Source organism: Anopheles darlingi, chromosome 3 (assembly GCF_943734745.1).
Source record: "Anopheles darlingi chromosome 3, idAnoDarlMG_H_01, whole genome shotgun sequence".
Classification (NCBI taxonomy): Eukaryota; Metazoa; Arthropoda; class Insecta; order Diptera; family Culicidae; genus Anopheles; species Anopheles darlingi.
In genome coordinates this window covers 65,910,968-65,933,467 of record NC_064875.1, presented here as the reverse complement: position 1 = coordinate 65,933,467, position 22,500 = coordinate 65,910,968, and the positions used below count along the sequence as shown (strand labels likewise).

The window sequence follows — 22,500 nt, the reverse complement described above, 5'->3', positions numbered from 1 at the left end:
CTCTCAACAAAGCGGGCCTCTCGTAGCGCCGGCAATCTTCGGTGTCACCAATACCTGGAACAACATCCCCAACAAGAAAAGAAAGGCCGTTTTGATGCCCAATCCGCGGATTGTGCCTCTCGATGGGCATCAATTTGGACGCTGTAGTGGTACAAATTGAGACAGGCAGACCCTATTTGAACCCTTTTTAAAAACGGTTTGGAGCGTTTTTATTCTAACTTTACATGTTATAGCCTGCTTGGATCGTTGGACCCCCACTCCCACCCTTTTAATACAATTGTAGCGCGATTTTGTCGGTTAATTGAAGATTTTTACCCTTTTAATTCATGTCTCATTTCCCTAGTTTCAAGTATGTTTGATTTTCAAATAAAATACCAAACTCGTAGTGATTTTGGGGGCCCCAACCAGCGCGGGACCCTGGGAACAAGGCCGAAATGCGACCGATGGAAATAAAATGTCTATGTATTGTGGCACATTTAGGTTCCGCCGGCATCGAAACGGTCGCACGAGAGCCCGCAACAATTCAAATCTACCCTTGGGTAGCTCTTGCTCGTTTGTCCACACACACGTGCACGGACTCTTCTCCCGGCGGTCGCGCGAAACGGTTGTCTTGTGTGTGCGGTGCCGCTGGATAGTAAATAAATAAAGGATAACGATCCTTTCCTTGTCCTTTCGCTGTGTTTCCGTGTTTTATATATTTCTGTCCGTTAAGGTGAGTTCGTTGTTCCGTATCTCGCGGTCCCCGTTACGGTGCATTTGCAACCCAGGCGTTCCGCCAAAGTGATTTGTTCCCGTGTGTGAGGGTATTTTTGAGGTGCAGTGTTCCGTTTACCTGCAAAAAGCGCATCTCGTAGCATTTTACCTGGCGAAGTGTCGGTGTGTTGATGAGCCCAACGCATCGCTGCATCCCAAACAAGCTGCAGCAGCAGCAGCTGAGACCCAAGAAGATCACCAGAGTTTAGGTATGTGGATGTGAGCGAAGCAGGCCCGAACAAAAACAAAAGAACGCGCAGCAAACCTTGACCTTTGCATCAGTGCATGAGCCATCGACCGCGGAGTGGTGCATCTTTGCTTCGTGGTGTGAGTGCGTGAAGTTCAAATTCGATTTTCCGGTGGTGGTCGAGAGTTTTCCCCTGGTGTTTTCGTGGCGTGTGACTAGAGACACAGGTTGTCGGTGCCGGAGCTGAAATCGACATGCTAGAGCTACAGCCCGACATCCTCATGGGGGATGTCCGTACGGCCACCGCGGCCAGCACGCGATCCGCCCTCGAAGCGATCAAGAAAAAGTTTGAACTTGCCGCCGCTGCATCGTTCGAACCGAAAGGCAGTTCGAACAAGCTGCCAACGTTCGGTTCGGTTGCATCGGTGCCCACTCCGACCGCAGATGCATCCGAACCGGCACCGGCGGTCAAGACCGGCCTGATCGACTCTCGGGGTTGCGCCAAACCAACCAAAAAGGTAAGTGAACGGACCACATACAGCATATAGCATAAGCATCCTCCACCAAAGGATACCATCAGCATCTTATCGACGACAATGGCGGGGCGGTGGGATGATCATAGTAAGCGTGTGAGCGAAGCACCGGGTGGCTGCTTCGAGCAAAACCACCAGCAGATCCCCCCGAGAGAACGATCTCATCCAAGCAATCGCTGCGCGGAAACCGGTTTCCAACATTTTTCCTCGCTCCGCAGTCCAAAGCGAAGCGGCCCAAAGCAGACCAGACGCCCGGCACACGCTGCCATTTCCCAAAAAAGGGAAAAATGAAGTTTCTTATTCCGCGTCTTCCGTCGAATATGAGAACGGACCACGAGACAGGAAACGGTGGTACGGAGTACGAAGCGAAGAGAAAAAAGGGGACCGGATAAACTTTTTGGCAAAAGCAGCCGGCAAGGATATGCCAAGGGCCTGCTACGACTGCGTCTGCATCTGGTCCACTGCAACGTATATATGTGTGTGTGTGTTTGTATGTGTGCCAGAACTGCCGGCCTGCTTTGCCGCAAAGGTGCATCTTAATTCTTGGCCCATTACGCTTTGCCTTCCCAGTTCGTCCTCGTTGCTGGAAGCCGCAAAAAACCGCTTTTCTGCAAACGTTTGCTATCCCTTTTGTGCGCGCGTGTGTGTGTGTGTCTGTAGAACGCACTGTCAACTCACTTTCTGGGAAACTCGATCGTGCAGTCCAGCGTTTAATTGTAATTCGATCCTCGAACCACGAAACACGCAGTCCGGGTAGGCTGGTTGGCCTCCACCACCCCACAGCGGACCTTTCCGGCCCCATCCTACCACGCGCTTCCGCTTGGAGCTTCCGTGAGGTGGTGGCTCTTGTGGGGAGCACTCCATGGAAAGATGAACCAGAGGGTAGCACTCCGGTTGTTGCGTTGCCAAAAGACGGATTTCCTGGTTTTGGCTTACTTTCGGCAGCAACAGCAGATCACTCATCATCCGGACGGAGCAGAGCGTCAAGAGACGTATCATTATGCAAATACACGGGTTTCACGGTCCCCGCCGAAAAACGGCCCCAGGTAGGTTTCACTTTCTTCTCTCGCTGATGGTCCATTGTGTTGCTCTCTCGGAGTACACGCCTTTGGGATGATGTAAGTTCCGATTCAGAAGACGGCGATCGGACGGCAGACGCGAATGCAGCGCGCATTCTAACGACCTTATCCTGCTGAACATTGATGGCTGGCTGGCTGCTGCACCGCTGCATCGATTCCGGCGGAATTGGCTTTAAAGCCGCGCGCTTAATTGCCACAAATTTCGAATTTCCTCTCTTGCCCCGCGGTCGGTCGAATTACAGGCGAACAAATTCGGCGGCGAAGAAGCCTCCACCACTGGCCACCGGAGATGGTTAGCTAATGCAACCCGAAGAGCAGAGCAAAGAGTGGAAGCTGCATGTTGATGAAAGCCGTCCGAGGTTCATCCGATCGGAGGCATAATTCTCGAAAATTAGCCCCCGGGGTGAAAGTGTTGCTCTTCTTTCCCTTGCCCATCTCTTCGGGTCCATCTGGAACCATCGGTGCCCCCACCGTCCACTAATTTCCTCCCCTTCGAGGTGGGTGGACGCGGGGTTTTCACCCAGCTTCAAACGCAAACCCAGCCACCCGCCCCCGGTCCGGATTTTCCGCGTGCGAAGGAAAAGGAAATTTTCCGCACGTGCTCCCGAGGCGCGAGGGGTTTTCATTCACAATCCGGCCAACCACACATCCTCGTCGTCGTTGTTGTTGTTGTTGTTGTTGTTGTTGTTGTTGATCGCGAATGAGAAGTGGTGCACATAGTTTGGGATCTGAGAAGAAAATCCAGTGAAAAGCGCTGATAAGGCCAACGGCGATGATTGGCGTGTGTGTGTGTGCGTTTGTAGCGAGGATGGTGGCGCCTCACGCGCCATCGGCCTTTGCGGTCTGCGCACAAACAACGGCGAGGCGAGAAAATGGTTAGCATTAATGGTAGGTGCGATCGTTAATCAGCGTGATCTGCACGCAACGCTCGGCGCGCTGCAATCGCTACGTATCGATTGTCGGCAGCGAAGGAATTATTTTGCTCTGCTTTGGAGTTTTTGCTTTCGTTCGATTCATTCCGTCGATTGCGGCAGTTCCTCCCAGGACGAACGACATGTTTGGGAGCGATATTTGCAATCTGCTGCCAGTTCTTGATTCACCAACCGCGCTCGGTGTGTAGGAGTCAAGTGCGCTATGCCTTATGCCATTGCAGATTGCAGATTAACGTTGCTGGTACAGAGCATGAGGTGGTGGCGGTAGGGATCGGTTATCGCCCGGTCTAGAGCCCGGCTATACGGCTGGCACGTGCACTCCATCATCGCAAGGGTTGGTGTTGAAGTAGGTCGAAGCACAGAGAGAGAGAGAGAGAGAGAGAGAGAGAGAGAGAGAGAGGGGTTCCGATTGACCGAACACAACACAACGCCGGGCTATGGACGAGCGTTCCTACTATCAACTTCGCGGCGTGGTGCTGCGCAATAGGGGAAGTTCCTCCGAGCTTGTGCCATGTCCGAGGAGGGGCCCTGAAGTGGTTGCACTTCAAAGTGAAGTCACACACGAGTAACAGACGGTGGTCTGGATGGAGGGAGCAGAGGAGAGACACAAGGCGGCATGCCATTTTAATAATAATCTCCAGCACTGTGACCGTGTCTGGAATACTGGAATGGATGTGATCGTAGTAGCCGGGGGCCGCCGCCAGGGCCTACTGGGATGCTGGTGATGGAAGGGCAAATATCTGATGGATCACATCATCAACAACACACGATGACGACACCGAACGAAGTAGCGTAGAATCCAGCGAACCGAAGAATGGTTCAACGGTCTAGCATTTAGGAAGATCTCTGGAACTGGAGCTCCCGACCCTCCGGGGGCGGGGTGAGTCTAGAGAGTGGTGTTGGTCCATAGATGGGATCGGCTGCTAGGTGTCGGACGAAGTAGCTTTCCTACTTAGCACCTTCTCGTAGCGCAGCACCTTGCCGTGAACCGAGAACTCTCTTTCCGCTGTCACTTTGGCAAGTGTGTCCTCCTACACACGGACACGGACGCCAATTAGCCTATTCTTCTTCGATCGATCATTCAACTTCGCTTCAGGTCTCTTAACCAATCCTTAACAAGTCTCTGCACCAAATTTGGGCCACAACATGGGCCTAAGTTTGTTTCGTTTTTCTCAGTTCTCCGTTACCTCCGCTCTGTTTGGGGGAGAGAAGTGGTAGTAACAGCGTTGGTCCACATTCGATTAACACCCTTCCAATTACGTTAGCGAACACCATTTTGGGTTTGGGCAGAGAGCCGGTACCACCGTCAGGTAGAGTGTGATTATATGAAGTCCAGCCAGGTGATGCAGCCGTAAAGTGCAACGCAGTTGCAACCATCTAACCATATCGAACCGTCCATATTTCTGGTGACTTAATGGTTCGATTGTAAAAAAAACTCACCCCTCCCGCCCGGGGGGATCATAAAAGTGGTGGATTTTTTCAAAGCTTGTGCTCGTCTCGTCACGTTTTCGTCTTGTTTCTTCCCTCTCTCGCTCGAGTGTACACTGCTTGAAGCTAGTGCCTTTCAGGGTAAACATTGCCCTTGATACGCTGCTGATGCCGATGTCATCCTTATCCTCCTCCTCCTCCTCCTCCTCCTACTACTTCGCTCCTGCTACTCGCCTCCCGCGTCCATTCGAACGCGTCATCCATCCATCGTGTGCAATTAGTTCCGTCTCTGTACACCTTCCAGTGCTGCACTCCAGCACTGTTTGCACCGGGGTCACCAAGGAGGGTTTAGGAGGGACTTTACATCATTCCCGCCCAAACGGAACCATCGTATGACTGGTGGTGGTGGCCCCCGGAGTCGAAGGTAATCGTTAGAATATCTAGCATAGAAACCAGGCTTTATGTTTACCATCCGACCATCGAAAGGGCCGTGTATATATGGTTGTATGCATGTGCAACGGTGCGTGTTGCAATCCGGTGCAATCACTGGCGCCATGGAACGTCTGCTGCAGCCAACCAGTCAGTCAGCCTGTTGGAAATGGTCGATAATGGACCTGGCGATGTCGATTCCAAGAAGCAACCAACTCCTAAACTGCCACCTTCTCTATAACGGTGTACAACGGTCCGACGGGGTCCGACGGCGACAGTCGGTCTCGCGTCTCGTGTGAAGCGCCAACGACATAATGAATAAAGAATGGAGGACACTCTGGTCAAACATGAAGCTGAATGTGTGTGTGCTGTGGCCCGGGGCCAGATGGGAGTCCGGGGTGAACACGGTAAGAACATGGTACCATGGTATCATTAGCCTGAGGCCCTTCGCCCCGCAGCTAATAATGGGTCAGTAGTATATAGGGAGGGTGGAGTTTAACCGGGCGAGCGATAGAATCTAGAACTATTAGGGCAGAGAGAGAGAGGCCACTGGAAAGCATTTCTGAAAATGGCAAATTCTCCGTGTTCGGTGTTCAGCGATTAACTTGCCTTCGTTTAGAAAGCACGGGCCTGAAGACAGCAGTCTGAGGTCGAGGACCGAGATAGTGAGAAAGTTCAGGCCCGATTAGCTATTTCACAAACAGTAACTCCAAAGCACACAAAGAAACCGACGAATGTCGCCCTCTGCTGTCAGACATCTGGCGACGTAAAATTATTCAAATTGTTGATTGTACCATTCCGGATTGCTAAACCTTGTGCGCCCCTGGAAGCAGGAGCAATGCTCTACGTCTATGCTTCATTGGTGTTACAACATCGACACGTACCTTGGTCGTAGGTCAATCAATGCCTTCGCAAGACTCTCTATTCTATGTACACCGCATGTACCGCGCAACCATAAGCTGGATGCCATGGCGTTTCTCCGGGAGGGAGAGGGCAAAAGGAATTAACGAGTCGTGACACCCGGAGCACCAACTTGACACCGAAGGTCTCCCCAAAAATTCCCATCAGCTCTTCCAGGGTTTCCAAGGCGCACCGCATCGTCACTTCGAACTGTCAATTAATATTCTTATCTTGCGGCGCACCAGCGCATTGATACTTGTTCAACGTTTGCTTACGGGTTGTTTGTAGTTTCTTCCTACCACCCCATCCCCGGTGCTGCTGGACTGCCATATCTTATCGGTGGTTGCTTCGTACAACCTTAGATTCAAGTTCGAGTGATACCAACCGACGTCGCACAGTCGCCGATATTATTGCCGACCATACTTTGTACATTTTGTGGCGTTAATGGTATGTCCTCTTCAGGTGTATCGTACATAGACCCATATGGGATAGGTCTATGGTCTCTTTTTTATCGCTGCGACGTTTGCTTTGATTTGAAGCAACATTTGCTTCTTCTGGAATGTCTGGATCTTCGACACACATACATTAAACGAAGTTGTCTCATCATCTTGCGTCCTTCTGACCAGGCAGAGAAAAGGGAAGATGTGTAGTGATTGTCCTTCGATCGGCGTGCAACTTTTGCGGCTTGATTTACAACCGCCGCTTCACACGACTTCACACAGAAGAGTTGGATTTTAATTGTCTACCATTACTGGCACCGTCAGTGGTAAATCCTATTTTAACAACTTTTGATCCAGGGTCAACAACAGGGGGGTGCTGTATCGTGTCCATTTCCGTGTAATTCCCCGATCGATTGCATCGGGACGGGAAGGTTAGTAGTGGCTTACTGCCGAGAAGCCGTTTACCGAAAACCTTTCGATCTTCGATCCATGCACCGCTCGTTGGAATGATTCAGACGGACGTACGCCGTCTGGTGTCTCTGGTCTGGTCTATTCCAGGGCCACGGTGCCACGGAGTTAGATTTGGAATGTCGATAATTTCTCATTTCACGCCTCATTTCGTGCTCAAACGGCCAATGGTGCCGCCAAGGGGCTTGTCACTTTAAATTTGCTATCTCCTACCAAAAAAAAAAAAAAAAAAACTCGCGCCACGCCAACGCCACGACCAACACGCTTCATCATGGTGAACCGGAAGCAGCAGCAGTAAAGGTTTTGAGCAGCAGTCTCGAGTTCGAACACAAGTTTAAGTACGATTCCAGTTCCGCGCCTTTTTGGAATTTTCGGTGTATCGATTCAACGAGCCTCGACGCGCGACGTGACGTTGTGGCACACTTTCGCGGTGTCTAGTGCCCGGGGTCTCGTCTCGACCGCGAACATTGTCCAACGACCATTGTCGGACGGTGCTGACCGCGTCCGGTAAAGGTTTTCTTTAAATAAATAAATAATCGAATCTATTACCAAGACGACACGAGGCAAGGCGCATGCCATCTTTGGAAGTTCCCCCCCCCCAATACTCCACGCCACGTGTAGACGTATGCCTTGCCATGAAGAAGGTGTACACGAGATTGCGGAGGAGAGATAGATTGCGAATCGCGATACGAGAATACAACAAAGTGCTGGACTGTGGCTCTCGGTTTGGGGGAGTCATCGGCTTATAGGTCCCGGGTACTCCACGGCAAACACGGCAAGCGACGGGTGTAAGAACTGTGTCAAGGAGTCCAATGTCAGTGGAAAAGGAAGTAGAACTGTTGTGCAAAACCTTTCTACCCCCGGGTTCGTCTGCAAAAGAGGGAGGGAGAGCGGAGGTGAAAGGCTGACTGCGACTGGAAGTGTGACAGGAGATTGCCAACCCCTCCCCCCTCTCCTTCTTCCCTTCCTTTCCCGACCCATCGACATGGCCTGTCATGGAGACGGGTTCGCGAAGTTTTCGGAAGGTCTGCGGAGAAGATTGATGGCGGCGATAATGATGATCTTGCGTCGCGTCGCGTCGCGAACGATGAAGGCCGCGTTCGGTTGACTGGAGCGATGATCGCGAGCGCGATGGTGATGGTTGTGGTGATGGTGATGATATCCTCAGGCGTCCCCACAGCACCGTTAACTCCCCGAAGCGGCACCAAGGCCCCTTCTGGGGTCCGGTCTGGGTCGCCGGGATTACTCCACTCGCCTGCGCCATTGAAACGCCAGTGAGTGAGCATTGAAGGTCTCTCGGTGGGCACACTCGGTGGGGGGGGGGAGGTGAACCATGACTTTGAAAGTTCGTCGAACTGCCAGGAGAATCCATGGGACGGGAGTTCTGATGGTAAAGACCATGAGCTCTCCATGGGTTCATCAATCAGCCATCGACGATCGACGTGGTGGTGGTAAAGTGCATGGTCACGATGTGCCCCATTCTCCCAGTTTTTGCGCCACCATCACCATCGACGCAATGTCGCAGTTATTATGTGGATATTGAAAAGCAATGTTTTACAAAATAATCAGAAACAATTACACACACCCCAGCCAGCGGTTCTTCTTTCTCTTGCCGTGCACCTTGGCGCAACCTCCATTTGCAGTTCAAACGACGCTGCAATCTTTATCATCTTTTGAGGCCTGGACCCTGGGCATCAGCATACGACCCTACCTGACTTCAGGTAGTGTACGGTGCCGGTCGGGATGAAAGAATGGAACACGGAGGGTTCTCAAGGGGTTATGCCCTGGGGGTATAATCATCTAGACTTGAATGCTGCACCCCGACGGATGACGGTTGTAATTAGGTAAAAGAAAGTTTCGGTTCGATCTTTGCCCGGGCCTCATGTTTGTACTCTATATTCACCGAAAAGCCAACGCAACACTCACTGCAGGTAGCTTTGGACATGATGGATAGCACCTTCCATACTACAGGTACAGGTCATGGCCGGTGTGATGTTCTACATGAAACACGGCCACAGTGACAGCAGTTCGGGAAGGGAACCTTGAACCGGTTTTACTGTTCTATTGTGTAGGATATATTCCCGTTTCCCATTGTCTTTATGGGGCTTTCGGATTCGATAAACAAATCATCTCCTTTACACAAATGTCTTATCGCTCGAGCGCCCTAGCCGCCGCCGATTGGTTCGCAAACGTGGATCCCATTGCTGAAGATGCACCTCAACGTCTCAGCCGCAGTTCGTCGATAGCGTTCGCCCTGCTGGTGGTTAGGTTATATGGGAACGCTGCGATGAAACAATTGGCATAAGTAGTGCAGAGCGCCTCTTGGGCAAAAGCCACTCGAAAAAACAATAGTTCCGATCCCTTCTCAGGCGCAAGGTTTGGCCGTGGCCGCTCCAGCCCCGTGGCATCTGGTTGGTGGCCCAGTCCCCATGCTAACGGGAATAATCATCGCACCACACACAGACGGAGGCCGTAGGGGTCTGTCCGTACTCTCGCTGATATGATGGTTGTGGCTTTGGCGCCTCGCTCTCTGTTTTCAGGCCTGTTTCGTTGACCGGCATCCGGACACCGTTCCGTTCCGTTCCGTCGTCCGCTCATTTGCATAGCGTGGTTTTGTTTGTTTGGCTTTTGTTTTTTTTCTGTTTTCCGATGTTTTCCGATGTGTTTTGGGGTTTGGTGAGATCGGTTTCGGTAATGCGAGCTCTCCCATATGTTGTGTTCGTGGTGCTCCCTTGACGATGACGATGATGGTATAGAAACGCACCGGAAGGACCGGCTCCGTCATGCCCTGATTAGATTAAACTGTAGCACGCGTAGCGGAAATATCTTTCTGTTGTCTTGGTCGTGGTTTGGTGTTTTTAATGTAATCAATCACTATCACTTAGCATAAGCACCGATTCCGAAACACTCAACCAACTCTTGGTGTTGGCGAAATTCGTTTCGATTTAGGCTTCAACTCGCAATGCGTATGTCCGGTACATTTGGCGGTATAATAGAGATTGTGCGTCGTAACGGGACCTGTGATGTAACATGAACTGCCCCCCCGCGGGGAGGGTTACTTAGAATCCCGGAGTTGGCACACAAAGATCCCCTTACCAAACGTAGTGTTTTGTTTTCGCTGCATTTTAACCCATTGATATGCAAAATGTGAAAAATTGTTTTGTCACTTCATTGTGATCAATTGCGTGTGCCAACTCGGTGGACAATGACTGCGAGTGGTTAAACACATTCGTAACTTTTTGCCAACGTCCGCAATGTATACCCAGAACGATGCCGGAGCCTCAAAACTTTGGACTGGATGAGCAATTATGATGATTTATACAATTTCATTGTCATCACCCCATTCTGGCCCTTTTTGCAAGGTTTGTACACTTTAGAACAGTCGAGTTTGCAGTTGTCTGGGGATCGTATGTTAATAGCAGTAGGTCTGTTCATCGATTGCATGTCAACTGTGGCAGAGCACCGACCGCTTACCGCTTCAGGGGATTAACAACGGTAAAAACGGTTCTGACGATTCTGACGATGGAACGAGCGAGAGTGTCTCGGTCTGCATGAGCAACGACGGCTTTTGCACCCAATCTGGCCAGCCGGAAAACCCGGAGAAACCAGAAAACCGTCGATCTTTAAATAGTTCCTGCTTGCAAATGTCACACTGACACTGGCCCGGCTGGCCCGGCTGGCTCGGCTGGCCCGGCCGGTTGCCCCTTCCATTGGCCACCGCAACCCTGCTGTTCGAAAATTGAGCGATGGAACGGCACTCTAGAGCTAGAGCTTCTTGGCCGACCTCCACTACACTGGCGGGCAATGGCTTCTTCTGCTTAATTAGACGTAATTAAATCCACTTTTCGTTATCGTTGGAGCAACAGCAGTAGCATCAGCAGCAGCAGCAGCAGCAGCAGCAGAGTTGGAGAGCAATGTTTTTTTAACGTATATTCACCGTTCTCCCCACATCCAGAATCATCTGTTTCTTCTCTTTGTGATTCCCTTTTTGTCTTATGATTCGCCTGCTAGCCCGCGAACACATGGGAGATCATCCAGCACAGTTTGGTGTGTGGCATTCTTCGCAGTTCAACTGCTGGTGGCTGTTACTACACCTCTTGCGCTGTTCCGCTGGCGGCTCCCTGTGTTCGGTCAGCGATCCGTGGGGCCGGCATTTTTCCTATTCCAAGCAAGGGGTAAAGAGACTTTAGCAACAACATTATCATCGCCCCATCATCATCATCATCATCATCATCGTCGGGGTTTTACTTCTTCCTATTCCTTCCGCATTCGCGAATCGAGAGCTGGCTACTAATGTTACCCGCATGAAATCGTTTCATTTTGAAGTCTGTACCGCTTGTGTGCTATTGGGATCCGAAATACAACATATTTTCGAAGTGTTGCGAGAGCATTAATCCCTAAGAAATCGATCCAATGGTGATACTCAATGTAAGTTTCGGCATAAATGCTGAACAGCATGTTTTGCGATCAGATCGCGATCGGAATTTGTAATCTGTCGTTTTTAACTATATTGGAAGACGTTTACTATGACTATTTCGGTTGTGGTAGGATGAAATATTCCGTCCAGATATTCAAGCCACTAGACAATATGGGATACAACAAGGAGCATAAAACACGGATTTCAAGTATGTTGAGAATAATTGCTCACGGCAGAGGAAACAAACTGAAATCGAGCGCGCCAAGCATCAAGTCCCATATTGTCTAGTGGTTAGGATATCCGGCTCTCACCCGGAAGGCCCGGGTTCGATTCCCGGTATGGGAAAAGAGTTTTTTTTCGATTTATTTTCCTTTTTTTTGTAATTTTCCAACAAAAATAACCTCGTAGGATCTCAAGCAAAGATTACACAAAATGGGGGGGGGGGGGAAAGGGGAATGTCACCCCTTTAGTCAACCCCACAAAGTATTACTAATGGTTGGGTTTATGAATTGCATTAAACTGCGCACTGGATCGGCCTATTGATGCCTCTTATCTGATTACACCCTCCTATCGTCATCCCCCTAATACACGCGAAAGTGATTCGCTACGAATCGCCCCCGATTCGAGCGCGATAAACCTTAGATAGTTGTCATCAACAAGTCGCTGCAATTTCCTGCTGGCATTCGATGCAATGTGTTTTAACACCCGAACGCCATTTCATAACGTTCGGAATGGCGTCTGCAGCTGCAACAAATATTGCACTTGGACGTTGCAAACTGTGTATCCTTCAATTTCCAACAAACTCAGTGGATGCTTCGGAAGGCCGAGACGGTGTATGTGGGGTGGGAGGGGAGTTACCAAATCCCTATACGCCAATGTCATGTCATGTAGACGGTTGTGTTTTTTTTGTTGTCATCGATAATCACGCGGATGAATTATTGAATTCTACTTTCGTCTTCGGTTATGTGTGTCGTCGTTAAAAGGCTAGCAAACAAGCGGCCATGATGCAATCCGTGCGCTGTCCGTGTGTCTGCTCCATCCCCACTTCGTCTCGTGACAGGCATCACCAGTCTGCAAGGATACCATCATCATCATCATCATCATGACCATCACCATCATTTCCACATCATCCGCAATGATGCGCACAGTCCCATTGCATGGGGACGTTTACTACCGGGTAAGGGAGGATATTGACATTTGGGATCCTATGTATCTGTGTGCCTGTTAGTGTGTGTGTGTGTGTGTGTGTCTGTCGAGGACATGTTGCATCGATCGATGAGAATGTGATGACGATGCCTCACTCGGAGAGGAGCGACACTCTGGTGTTCTCTTCTCGGGCTCGGTCTCGCGTGGCGATGAGTGCGAACCCGGTGGATCCTCTAGCGCTCGAGGGCAACGTTGTGGAGGAGTGTGTACACCCTCGCGCCAACGTCCTCAACCGCACTCCCCTTTAGCCATCCGGTGGCAAACGATGGCTTTCCTCCAATCCGTACGGTCCAGAATGGTCCCTTTGTGTGCCTTTTGGGAGGGATTTTCCTTGGGGGGTGTTTTTTATCTCCGGTGGCTCCAGCATTGTTATTGTTTGTTTTGCTATTACATCTCTCTATCTCTCTCTTTCTTTCTCACAACTTTCTCTCTGTTTATCCCTTGCGCGCTCTGCACCGTGTTCCTCATCTCCCCCGGCCCCCCTCGAACCGATGGTGGGTGAGCGTCGTCTGGTGAAGTTTGGAGTCTGCGCACCAACCACCAACTACCACCACCACCAGCGCCGTGCGAGAGGGGGTGACTGTCGCTGGCGATGACTCATCGGTCGCCGGGTCTCTCCCCCAAAAAAAAATAACGTACATTATTTACTTCACGTGGGGCTCCGTGGGAAGTACATGGTTCATGGATGCGAGACGATGTAAAGCTAGGATGTTGTGCTCTGGTGGCGGCAATCGGGGGCTGGAGATGCTTTAGCCAGAGCCAGAACACGGGGGTGATGTTTTACGTGTCTGGAGATGATTAATCGTGCACAGGCTGTGCACAGACTGGTCGATCCGTAATTTGACTGAACTCAGGAGTCAGGATCGAAATCGGAAAGCTCTCAAGGACATTCCGGAAGTGTGCTGCTTTTTTTCTCTCACTGTTCAATTGCGCATAATGTGCAGTGGTCTCTACTCTGCCTTCGATATTGGGGAATGTACTCGTTGGATCGATAGGAGTTCAATTTTCCATTTCATCCACGTTCCATGAACTTGAACATTTTCGAATAACCCCCCCCCCCCCCCGGGGTGCGAACCAGGTGCTCGGTACATTGCGTGACTGCGTCCATGCACCGTAAACCGGACACGCGATGGCCACGTGTGCTGTTGATGGAAAAGAAAGGAATTATTTTAGGAATTATTCTGCTGCTCACCGGAACTCCGGGCAGAGAGATGCATTACTAATAAGCTCTTTTATTTGTCTTCGTTTCAGGTAACTATCTCCGAAGGATGTGGTCACTATCTTGAGGCGCTTTAAGGTGCTGGTAAACACGCAAGAAGCTCGCCAGTATTCGTCGTTTCCATCATATCCCATCAGCTGGTCAGAAGGTCTGGAATTGGGTGTAATAAACTCCGGAACCTTGAACTCTCAAGGCTCAAGGCTCTTGCCTTGTTACTGCGCTTCCGTTGATGATACACGACGACGGCGGCGGCAGCGTCACCGACGTCCAGGTGCCCCAGGTTGACGTTGACCGATCGGTATCGCCCGCATAAGCTCACTTGCGGCGTACTTCCGGACATTTGGGAGACCTAGTTCACGAAGGCCCCTCCCAGGTGTATGCACACGCTGCTACCGTGTCATGTCAAGGGCCCCTGCAGCCCGTTATTGGTCGCGCAAAAAAAAACTCCACACCGAAAATAGGTTACCAGGGCGTGCGCCAGGCCCAAAAGGCGGTGGAAGAAGCGAGGGTTAGCGGCTGTCTGGAATGGCAGGTTTCGCAAGGGGGCCACAAGTCACTTTTCCCTCGAAATCTAAAGCACAAACGGCAAACGGACATGACCAACCAACGTTGCTGCCGGTGACGATGACGATGACGCGGACGTTGAACGTTGCCCATGCCCATGGGCTAATGGCATAATTGGCGCCATGAAACGTCGCCAATCGATTGTTTTCTCGTTAGCAGAGGCGAAGGGCATGGCAAGGGGAAGGGGAGCACAGTACTGGGTCTGTGGCACACTGCCGTCACAGGTGCATTAGTCATGGTCCCCTTGGCTCAGTCCTCAGACTAGCACAACACTAGCCGTTGGTAGTAGCAGTAGTGCTGCTGTTTCGGCGCTTGGTTCGTGTTGTTGCGATCGTGGTCGGCATGATTCTTTTCGTTGCGCGTGGGTCTCTACTTTGCCCAGACCTGATGCAGATCATGGTCTGGGCGTTTGGCCGGAGACAACAAAAACAAACAAAATTGATCGTACACCAGCCCCATCGTGAGGCCATCGAAACTAAACCAAACACGGTACGGAGGGTGCGGTGTGTTGTTGGGATTTCGTTTGATTTGTTGACACTTTTTGGGGACACTTTTTGTTCTCTTTCGTGCGACTGATGGTCACCGCGCCACTTCCGATATGACGTTCACGATCTGGATCACGCGACGCGAGGTCTCTTGCCATCAACAGTCAGACACCTGACGCGAGCGCGATGTTCACGCGATGTACCGACCGGAGATGGAAATACAAAATGGCACCATTTAGGGTTCACCATCAACAATTCCCAACTGAACACTCTCACCCCAACGGTGTGGCCCAAGCCTCAGCGAGCGACCATCACAATTGAGGGGGGGAATTATGATAATCATCGTAAAAGGGCGAAACGTTGGAACCGTTTATAGCGCACGATTAGCGGAATGACACAGCCTGGTGCCGCGATGGTCGATTGCCAAAAATTATCTAAAACGGATCTTGATTGTGGGGGGGGCCATCGGGGGAGAGGGCATGTCCCGTGTGATTCGGCGTTTGGCCACACCAATCACCATATAAAGCTTTATTCGTGCGAATAGAGGCCATTCCAACCAACACCCTAGGAACATCATCATCATCGGATGCACGTGGGAACAAGGGAACCGAGATGATTGACCGAAGGGTAATAGGAAAATTCCTTCCAACCAACCTCGATCGATGCGCGATCCTCTATCCATTGAGGAAGTCGGTGGTGATCGTGTACGTGTCAGCGGCACAGAGGGTGCTCTCTTCTCTGCATTGACCAGTTGCCTGGCCCCCAGTTGCCTGGCCCCCAGTTGCCCCTTTATCGATACTCACTTATCTCACTCGTGGCCATTTCCTGTGGCCATCGTTGCTTTTGCTGCTACTGCTGCACATGCCTTTATGGCGGTGGCGAGTCTCGCGAGTGTTGTGCGTGAGGCGTCTTGAGGCGTTCATTTGAATTATCTCCAAAGCACCACGGATCATAGAACATGCGCAGGGGGGAAAGGGGACTGTGTAAAAAGGCTGCAAACATCCGCCGGACCGCCGGACCGCCGGACCACCTTCCTCCTTTGGTCGGCCAATTCCACTTTGTATATCATCGACTGCGGCTGCTGCTGCTGCTGCTCTCGAATTAACTCGCCGGAGAAACGAAACCATCTGCGATAGGGGAGGGCATAATTAATTTGAATCTCATTGATCAGCCACACAGTGGCGAGGAGGGTTGAGCAGAGGAACATCTATCGGTGGAACTGGGCATGAAGAGGAAGAGGAAGAAGAAAAGCCTCCGATTGAAGACTGAAGTGGATTGCTTGCTGCACGGTTACTGCAACAAACCGCACGCAAACAACACACGCTTGCTGAGAGCGCCGACTACTCATCATCTGAAGCCGACTTGAATCCACCGCGCTTATCAACCGAACCATCGCAAAACTCTCTTACTAGCAACGGCCGCTCTACCCCCTTCTCGGTTGCCACGGCTTATCAACTAGATCGGGTGACCAGCTAGATGATGGATCAGCAAAGCGGGGGGGACTTTTATCGCGTCTTTCACTCGTTTTGATACTACGAGGAGAGCGAGACTCAGTATCTACTCACCACAACCCCGAAAGAGAGAGAGAGCAAGAGAGAGATTTTCGAAACGAGAGCATCGCTTGGATCCACTTAACCGGCGGGATGTTGGCCGCAACGCCGACGAGATTCGAGCAGTTCCATGTTCGGCCACGTTCGGTTCGTTTGCGTTTTCTCCAGCCCCGAGCGAGCTTCATCAGCGGGTTTTCCAACCATCCAATACACCATCCGTCCTCAGTATCCTCGGTTGCGGTGGAGTGGTCTCGGGTTCGTTTCGATTTCGATTGCTGGTTAGACGGTGCATTTGGTGTTTAAATGTTCCCAGAGTGTCCAGCCAGCCAACCAGCTCAGCTAGCTAACAAGCAAGTGTGCACTACGATTGTACACTCCGTGGCAGCTGCTGCGTACGCGCGTTGTTGTGTTTTCCAGTGGAAACCGAAAGTGACGCCGCGCGGTGGTGTGTTCGCTGTTCCGCGGAGATTTTTGCCGAGAAAATTCTCCCCCTCGTACGCTTCTACCGACCATCCTTTTTGGCTTGTTTTGTGGGTGTGTGTGTGTGTGTGCGTCTGTGTGGTTACTATGGTTTGGTGCCGGTTGTGATGGGGGCGCGCGCGCTCTCTTAGTGAAAATACTATTCGTCCTTTTCCGCACGCACACAAATACAAACACACACACCCCGCAGTTGTAGTGTACTACACCCACCCACCATCGGCATTTACGACATTCAATATCATCCGCAATACTTGCTAGTGTGTGTGTGTGTGTGTACGAGCGTGCCTTGGGGGTGCGTTTCATTCACTGTGATGCGCCTTTCGCACACGAAAAAGGATCACAAGCAAGCACAGTGTGAGAGAGGGAGAGAGTTTGCGAAAGCGTAAATGAGATAGATGAGTTGGGAATGCTATCCTGACGAAGAAAAAAAAAGTGCGAGCAAAATCGAACCAACTGCTGCTGCGGAACGGGATCTGCTCACTAGCGAACAGTGCAGTAGTAGTAGGCCGCTAGTGTGCTAGGGCAACGGCAAGCTACCTAGTAGTAGTAGCTTTTCGGTTTTCCCTGTGTTACATCATTTGTGTAGTGGAGAGAGAATTTATGTGAAAATCTTGCGATAAATTCTAAATTCCATTTCATTCTCTTCTCATTAGTCCCACTAGTTTGATTGTGTTCATTGGCCCAAGTGTGTGATTAGTAGACGAGCCTGTGCGGAGGTAGTCTTTCCAGCTGCCGCCAAGTCGTCATAACGCGAGTGCCCAGCAGTAGAATAGCAACCCTAAAACCTAGTATTCGTCCCTCGTTAGTGCCAGAAGTTTGTTCCGACGGAAGCAGAGCAGAGCAGACGTGCCTTTTTTGGGAAGATATCGAGCAAAATCCAGCACACCACGATGAGTAGTGTTTGTGCGCGTTCGTCCACGTTCAATGTAAATGATTGCCCACTAGATTGAGTTCCGGTGTACCGCTATTTCCGCAATTCCTTCGCACCATTCTCCTGTATCCTGCTTCCTTAACCCCCCGAAAACCTGGTGCTGGTTCTGGTGAGAGAAATGAAAGCATCATTTGCACCTGTCGCAACCACTTTCCAAGGGTTGCCGTAGCTTGCAGTGTTGTGTTTGTTGGAGTTCTCCTTGGCTAAAGGTCCTGTGGAGCTCACCAGTTGCTCCTAGGATGAGACACATACACACACACACACACACTCTTGGGCCCAAAGGTGGTTGATTTACGATCTCGCTAAATGTGTGCCCTCGATTGTCTGCTACTTTGATGTGTTATGTATTATGTGATTTATTGGATGCGAAGTATTGCATTTACTATGTTTTGGTGGTAATTTTTTGTTGTTGGTTTGTTGCCTGCAAATTGGAAAAAGAAATGTTTGATTACCTAAGGCCCGTGGGGCGCTCCTGCCAGTTGTTTGTATGGATCGACTTAACCGTCGGAACATCGGGGGGCTCGCACTGCGTCGGTTGCTACGCAACAACATACCGTAGCAGTTGCACTGCGGCTGCCAGTGTATGGTAGAAGTGGAAAGAAGAAAATTGACCAACCCGGCAATGGCTTGGATGGATGGTACCACTTCATTTCGTTATTGATTTTATCTCTTTCTCTACCTCGCGAGCGTAAATCGTGAATGTTGATGAAGCTCTTCTCCTCTCCCCCCGGTATCTCTTCGGAGTGATGGGCGTGTGCGATTGTAATAGAATTAAATGCCGGCTGTCAGCTATCGCGTTATTGTTACGAAACGTGTGCAAAGTTGAATTTCCCATTAAATCGTTTTCGCCCTGGTGCGAATTCATTTGACGCATTTCATTCACAAATTGCCACCGTCTGCTGTAATGATATGCCTTCATTTCTCTCAAATCATCTGAACCATTTGTATCAACAAAAAAAACCCTTCATCCCACCATCCAACCCGCATGCTCATCGTATGCAAGTAAGGATGTAAATATGTGTGCGTGATTGTGTGTGTGTGCGATTATGTATGATGTTCCCGATTACAAAAACCCGGCCTTCGTCGTTTGAGCAAAAGGATCGATATCCTGTACATCCTGCTGCTGCTGCTGCGCTCCCGAAATATCCTGTAATGGTTCTCTGACGTCAGTGAAAGTCCATTTCAAGGCCATTCCCAAAAAGCAGGCGGTAATACTAGGCCTACTTGAGCATCGGAAAATGAAGAGAAATGTTCGAGCATCGACAACTTTATAGAAATAACGCAGCCCACATCGAACAACGCGTACAACCGCAGTCACCTCAAGTAAGAATGAGAAATCCACGGGTCACAGGAAGAAGGAAAATCGGAAATTGTATGTTATGGAAACTTTCTGTCGCACAAATACCGCAACACGATACCACTACACCTCGCCAATCGGGCAGCTCCTGGAAAGCGGTGGAGCGAATAAGCGAGAACAAGGACGAATACTGCTGGGAATCTGCCAACGGACGTAGTGTATGTCAAGGCCATATCACTGCTACAGCTGCAGCAGCGCGCACTGCGGCATACACGGCTCCTGTTCGTGCCCGTGCCCGTGCCCGTATGGTGAACACGTTTTTCCAACCAAATTCTGATTCCATTTTCCCGCGGAACTTTCGTGAGGTTCAATGGCAGGGAACCCAACGAACGAACTCCAAATCACGATAGACACACGCCACCAGTTCTACGGTGGATGGTGCCATGTGGAGAAACCATCAGGTCGCTTTAGTTGAGCGAACCTGTTTTCCTATCGCAGCCTTATTACTGATGGGTACACCCTCCCGGAGGTCTCACCGAGAGGCACTTGCTCCTATCTCGGTTGCGCCCTGACGCGAACCGGAAAGTCTCACAAGGGGGGCCGCATGGCATGGCAGGAGGGGCAGATGAACCTAGATAACTGTTTCGGTTCCTGCCATCGCGCTCCTCCCCCTCTACCACGCGATGCGATGGGCGCATGTCGCGCGAACGACTTTCACTGATCATCGAACCTCGTCGCTACTCCATTAGCCAGCCAGCCAGCCAGCCAGCAAAGTAAAGTAACCACGGGACATGGACCACGGGCAGGTGACACAAGAATTGGGTTCCAATGACACTACCGAGCAGAGGCTGGCCGGCTAGCGGATCGTTTGATACTTCCGGCGGAACTAATCATTTCCAGCCACCATCAACACCGCGTCGTTGTCATCGTTGCTGTTGCAACAGTACACGGCCAGTACCAGATTTCCAGCTGGGGCAAGTTTGTTCGCGACGATCGCAACAAGGTGACAACATCATCCGCCCAGCGCTCCAAGTGCGCCAGCGGGGTTCGGCCACCGTTACAACGCCGGTGTCAACCATCAGTGTGTGAATCGAGGCGTAAAATTTCACATTTTCCTTCGTCATTTGGTCGATGACGACGACGACGACGACGATGATGGTGAACCACGACCGATGATACACAACGTGCGAGAAAGGTCGAAACGGTGGTTCAACCCCCCGCAAACAGTTTCGCAGAGAGGCTGGTTACATTTTGTGAGTTTGACAGGAGCCGGTTTATTGAATTCGCGGAGCAGGAAATCATATTAGAAACTTGGGCACTTTGATATAGCCCTCATACTACGATACGTAGAACTGTCCCAAGTGAGTTAGGAGTCCCTTTTGAAGCTATTTTAACACGCTATGGGTATAGGATTGAATTTCCGTAACCGTAGTCGGGGAATATATGGATCATTAAAATAGAAGCATTTTTGGGTCATAATAAACCCTTTATGAGGCTCCATGGCATCGCATAGCTGGAGTAATTGGAAATTCTAATATTTTGGCGATTTGTTTCCATTCCAATGACAAATTGTAATTTATTTTCAAAAGTTTGCTGGCATAAGCGATAGGTTTCCATTTCTGGACGGCATAAACCATGGTTTGGCGTGTAATGAACTCTTGGTGCTCTTGCGAAGTCACGTCGAGTTGCTAGGAACTCGTGTTTTGCCTCCAAAAACAGGTTGCTCAATTACTATTACTGTTTTAAAAAAACAGCAATACAACACGTGGCCAGACAGAGCGACAGACACACGTGCACGTGTTCGCCTTACATAACTCTGGCTGGCGGCTTCCCTTTCGTTTCCTCGCAGCCACATCTTTCTTTGATCACTGGCGCTGGTCTATCTCTTCTTTTTCTGTGTTTTGTGTTTTCCGTTTCCTGCGGTGCGGTGGTTTGGCCAGTTTTCCAGTTGGCTGATTGTGGCTGCCCTCGGGTCTCCGCTGATCCATCATTATCTTGCTGAGCTGGGACCTGCCGGTGTCCAATGACATGATGTACGATGGCGTAAGAGACATCTCTTTAATTGATTTACAGTTTTGTAGTCACCAGCGCGAACTCACCGATCGGGATTAGTGTTGTTTTTGTAGGTGAGATCGAGATGGTCTCTGGCTAGATGGCTACTGCTGATGCTGCTGTTGGTCGCTTACATGAAGAGTAGAGAGGTGCTCTAAGCTAGCGAAACAGGTTGCTCCGAAGATGAAAGCAAAACCCGCCGAAAACCAGGTCTCGCTGTTTTTACTTTCAATATTTTATTAGACGTTTCGTGGTTGTTTCGAGGGAACCATTTCACTTCCTGGAGTGATGCTCGCATGGCGATGACCGTTGCATCGCAAACTGGCTGAATTGTTTGGGGCTGAATGGCCACGAAAACCAACGAAGCTCATCCTATTCATCGGTTATAGGGGAAACCCGGTGTTTTCCCGGATAAAAGCCGGAATGGAATCTGGGAGATCAATGCCGCAGCTGTTCCGGCAAAACATGTTCATCAACATTAGCGTACATCGATCGAACAACAAACAAACACGTTTTATGCTCCGTATTCCGATGGCTGGCAGGCTGGCTGGCTGGCTGGGCACAACACAAAAAGCCAGGTAGATCGGTTTTCTCTTTTGCCGCTTCGCATCTGCGATCGGTTTTATTGTCTCGTGCGTTGTTATTGAAATGGCCGGGGTGAAACCATTTCCCCTAAAACAAGCTCCGACGCCAAAACAACGCCACCGTCGGAGCCACCTCGCAGTGGTTCGGTTCATCCAACCCCCTCGGGGTTATTTGCACTAGTTGTGGAAGAGGTGCGGATTACAAAAAGCTCCCCTCCCCAGTCCTCCCATTTTGGTATCTCTCTTCCTCTCTCTCCGGTTCCGTGTGCTGCTGTTGCGGATGCGAACACCTGAACCTGGAAGCTGGCTGGAAACAGCGGCAGCGGGAGCATAATATGGCAGCGGCAGGTACTTTCTAAACCTAAGCCCCGCCGTGCGCTCTCGGTTGCTGTGCTGCTTTTGGGCTCTCGAATTTGAAAACTTGCACTGACCGAACCGAACCGGTGCCACCGGGCCAGACCAGACGGATCGAACTTTGCCAAACATTAAAGTAGGCTAAACCCTCTTCCGAACTCATTATGGTCCGGGCCGGCGCCTCCTTGGATGGGATGGTGAAGCATATGTGT

At 50.6% G+C, this 22,500-nt stretch overlaps 1 protein-coding gene and 1 non-coding gene across 8 annotated transcripts in view; both read left to right on the top strand.

The window, feature by feature from the left end:
* The first annotated feature begins 601 nt into the window (after positions 1–601).
* The window catches only part of LOC125955277 (coronin-1C-like), a 27,056-nt gene continuing 5,157 nt past the window's right edge, over positions 602–22,500 (top strand). For 2 of the 7 annotated variants that reach the window (XM_049686367.1, XM_049686363.1), the window contains exon 1: positions 603–712. Coding sequence is in view for 3 of the 7 variants with exons in the window: in XM_049686360.1 (XP_049542317.1) it covers positions 1,195–1,458 (264 nt within the window). In the remaining 4 variants the exon portion in view is untranslated. Of the gene's footprint in view, positions 1,459–16,819; positions 16,846–16,963; positions 17,125–17,723; positions 17,997–22,500 lie in introns of those variants that run through there. The other 5 variants (XM_049686361.1, XM_049686362.1, XM_049686360.1 and 2 more) reach the window with 5 other exon arrangements.
* Trnae-cuc (transfer RNA glutamic acid (anticodon CUC)) lies at positions 11,840–11,911 on the top strand. Its single transcript has one exon. It is a non-coding gene; the product is annotated as a tRNA-Glu (tRNA).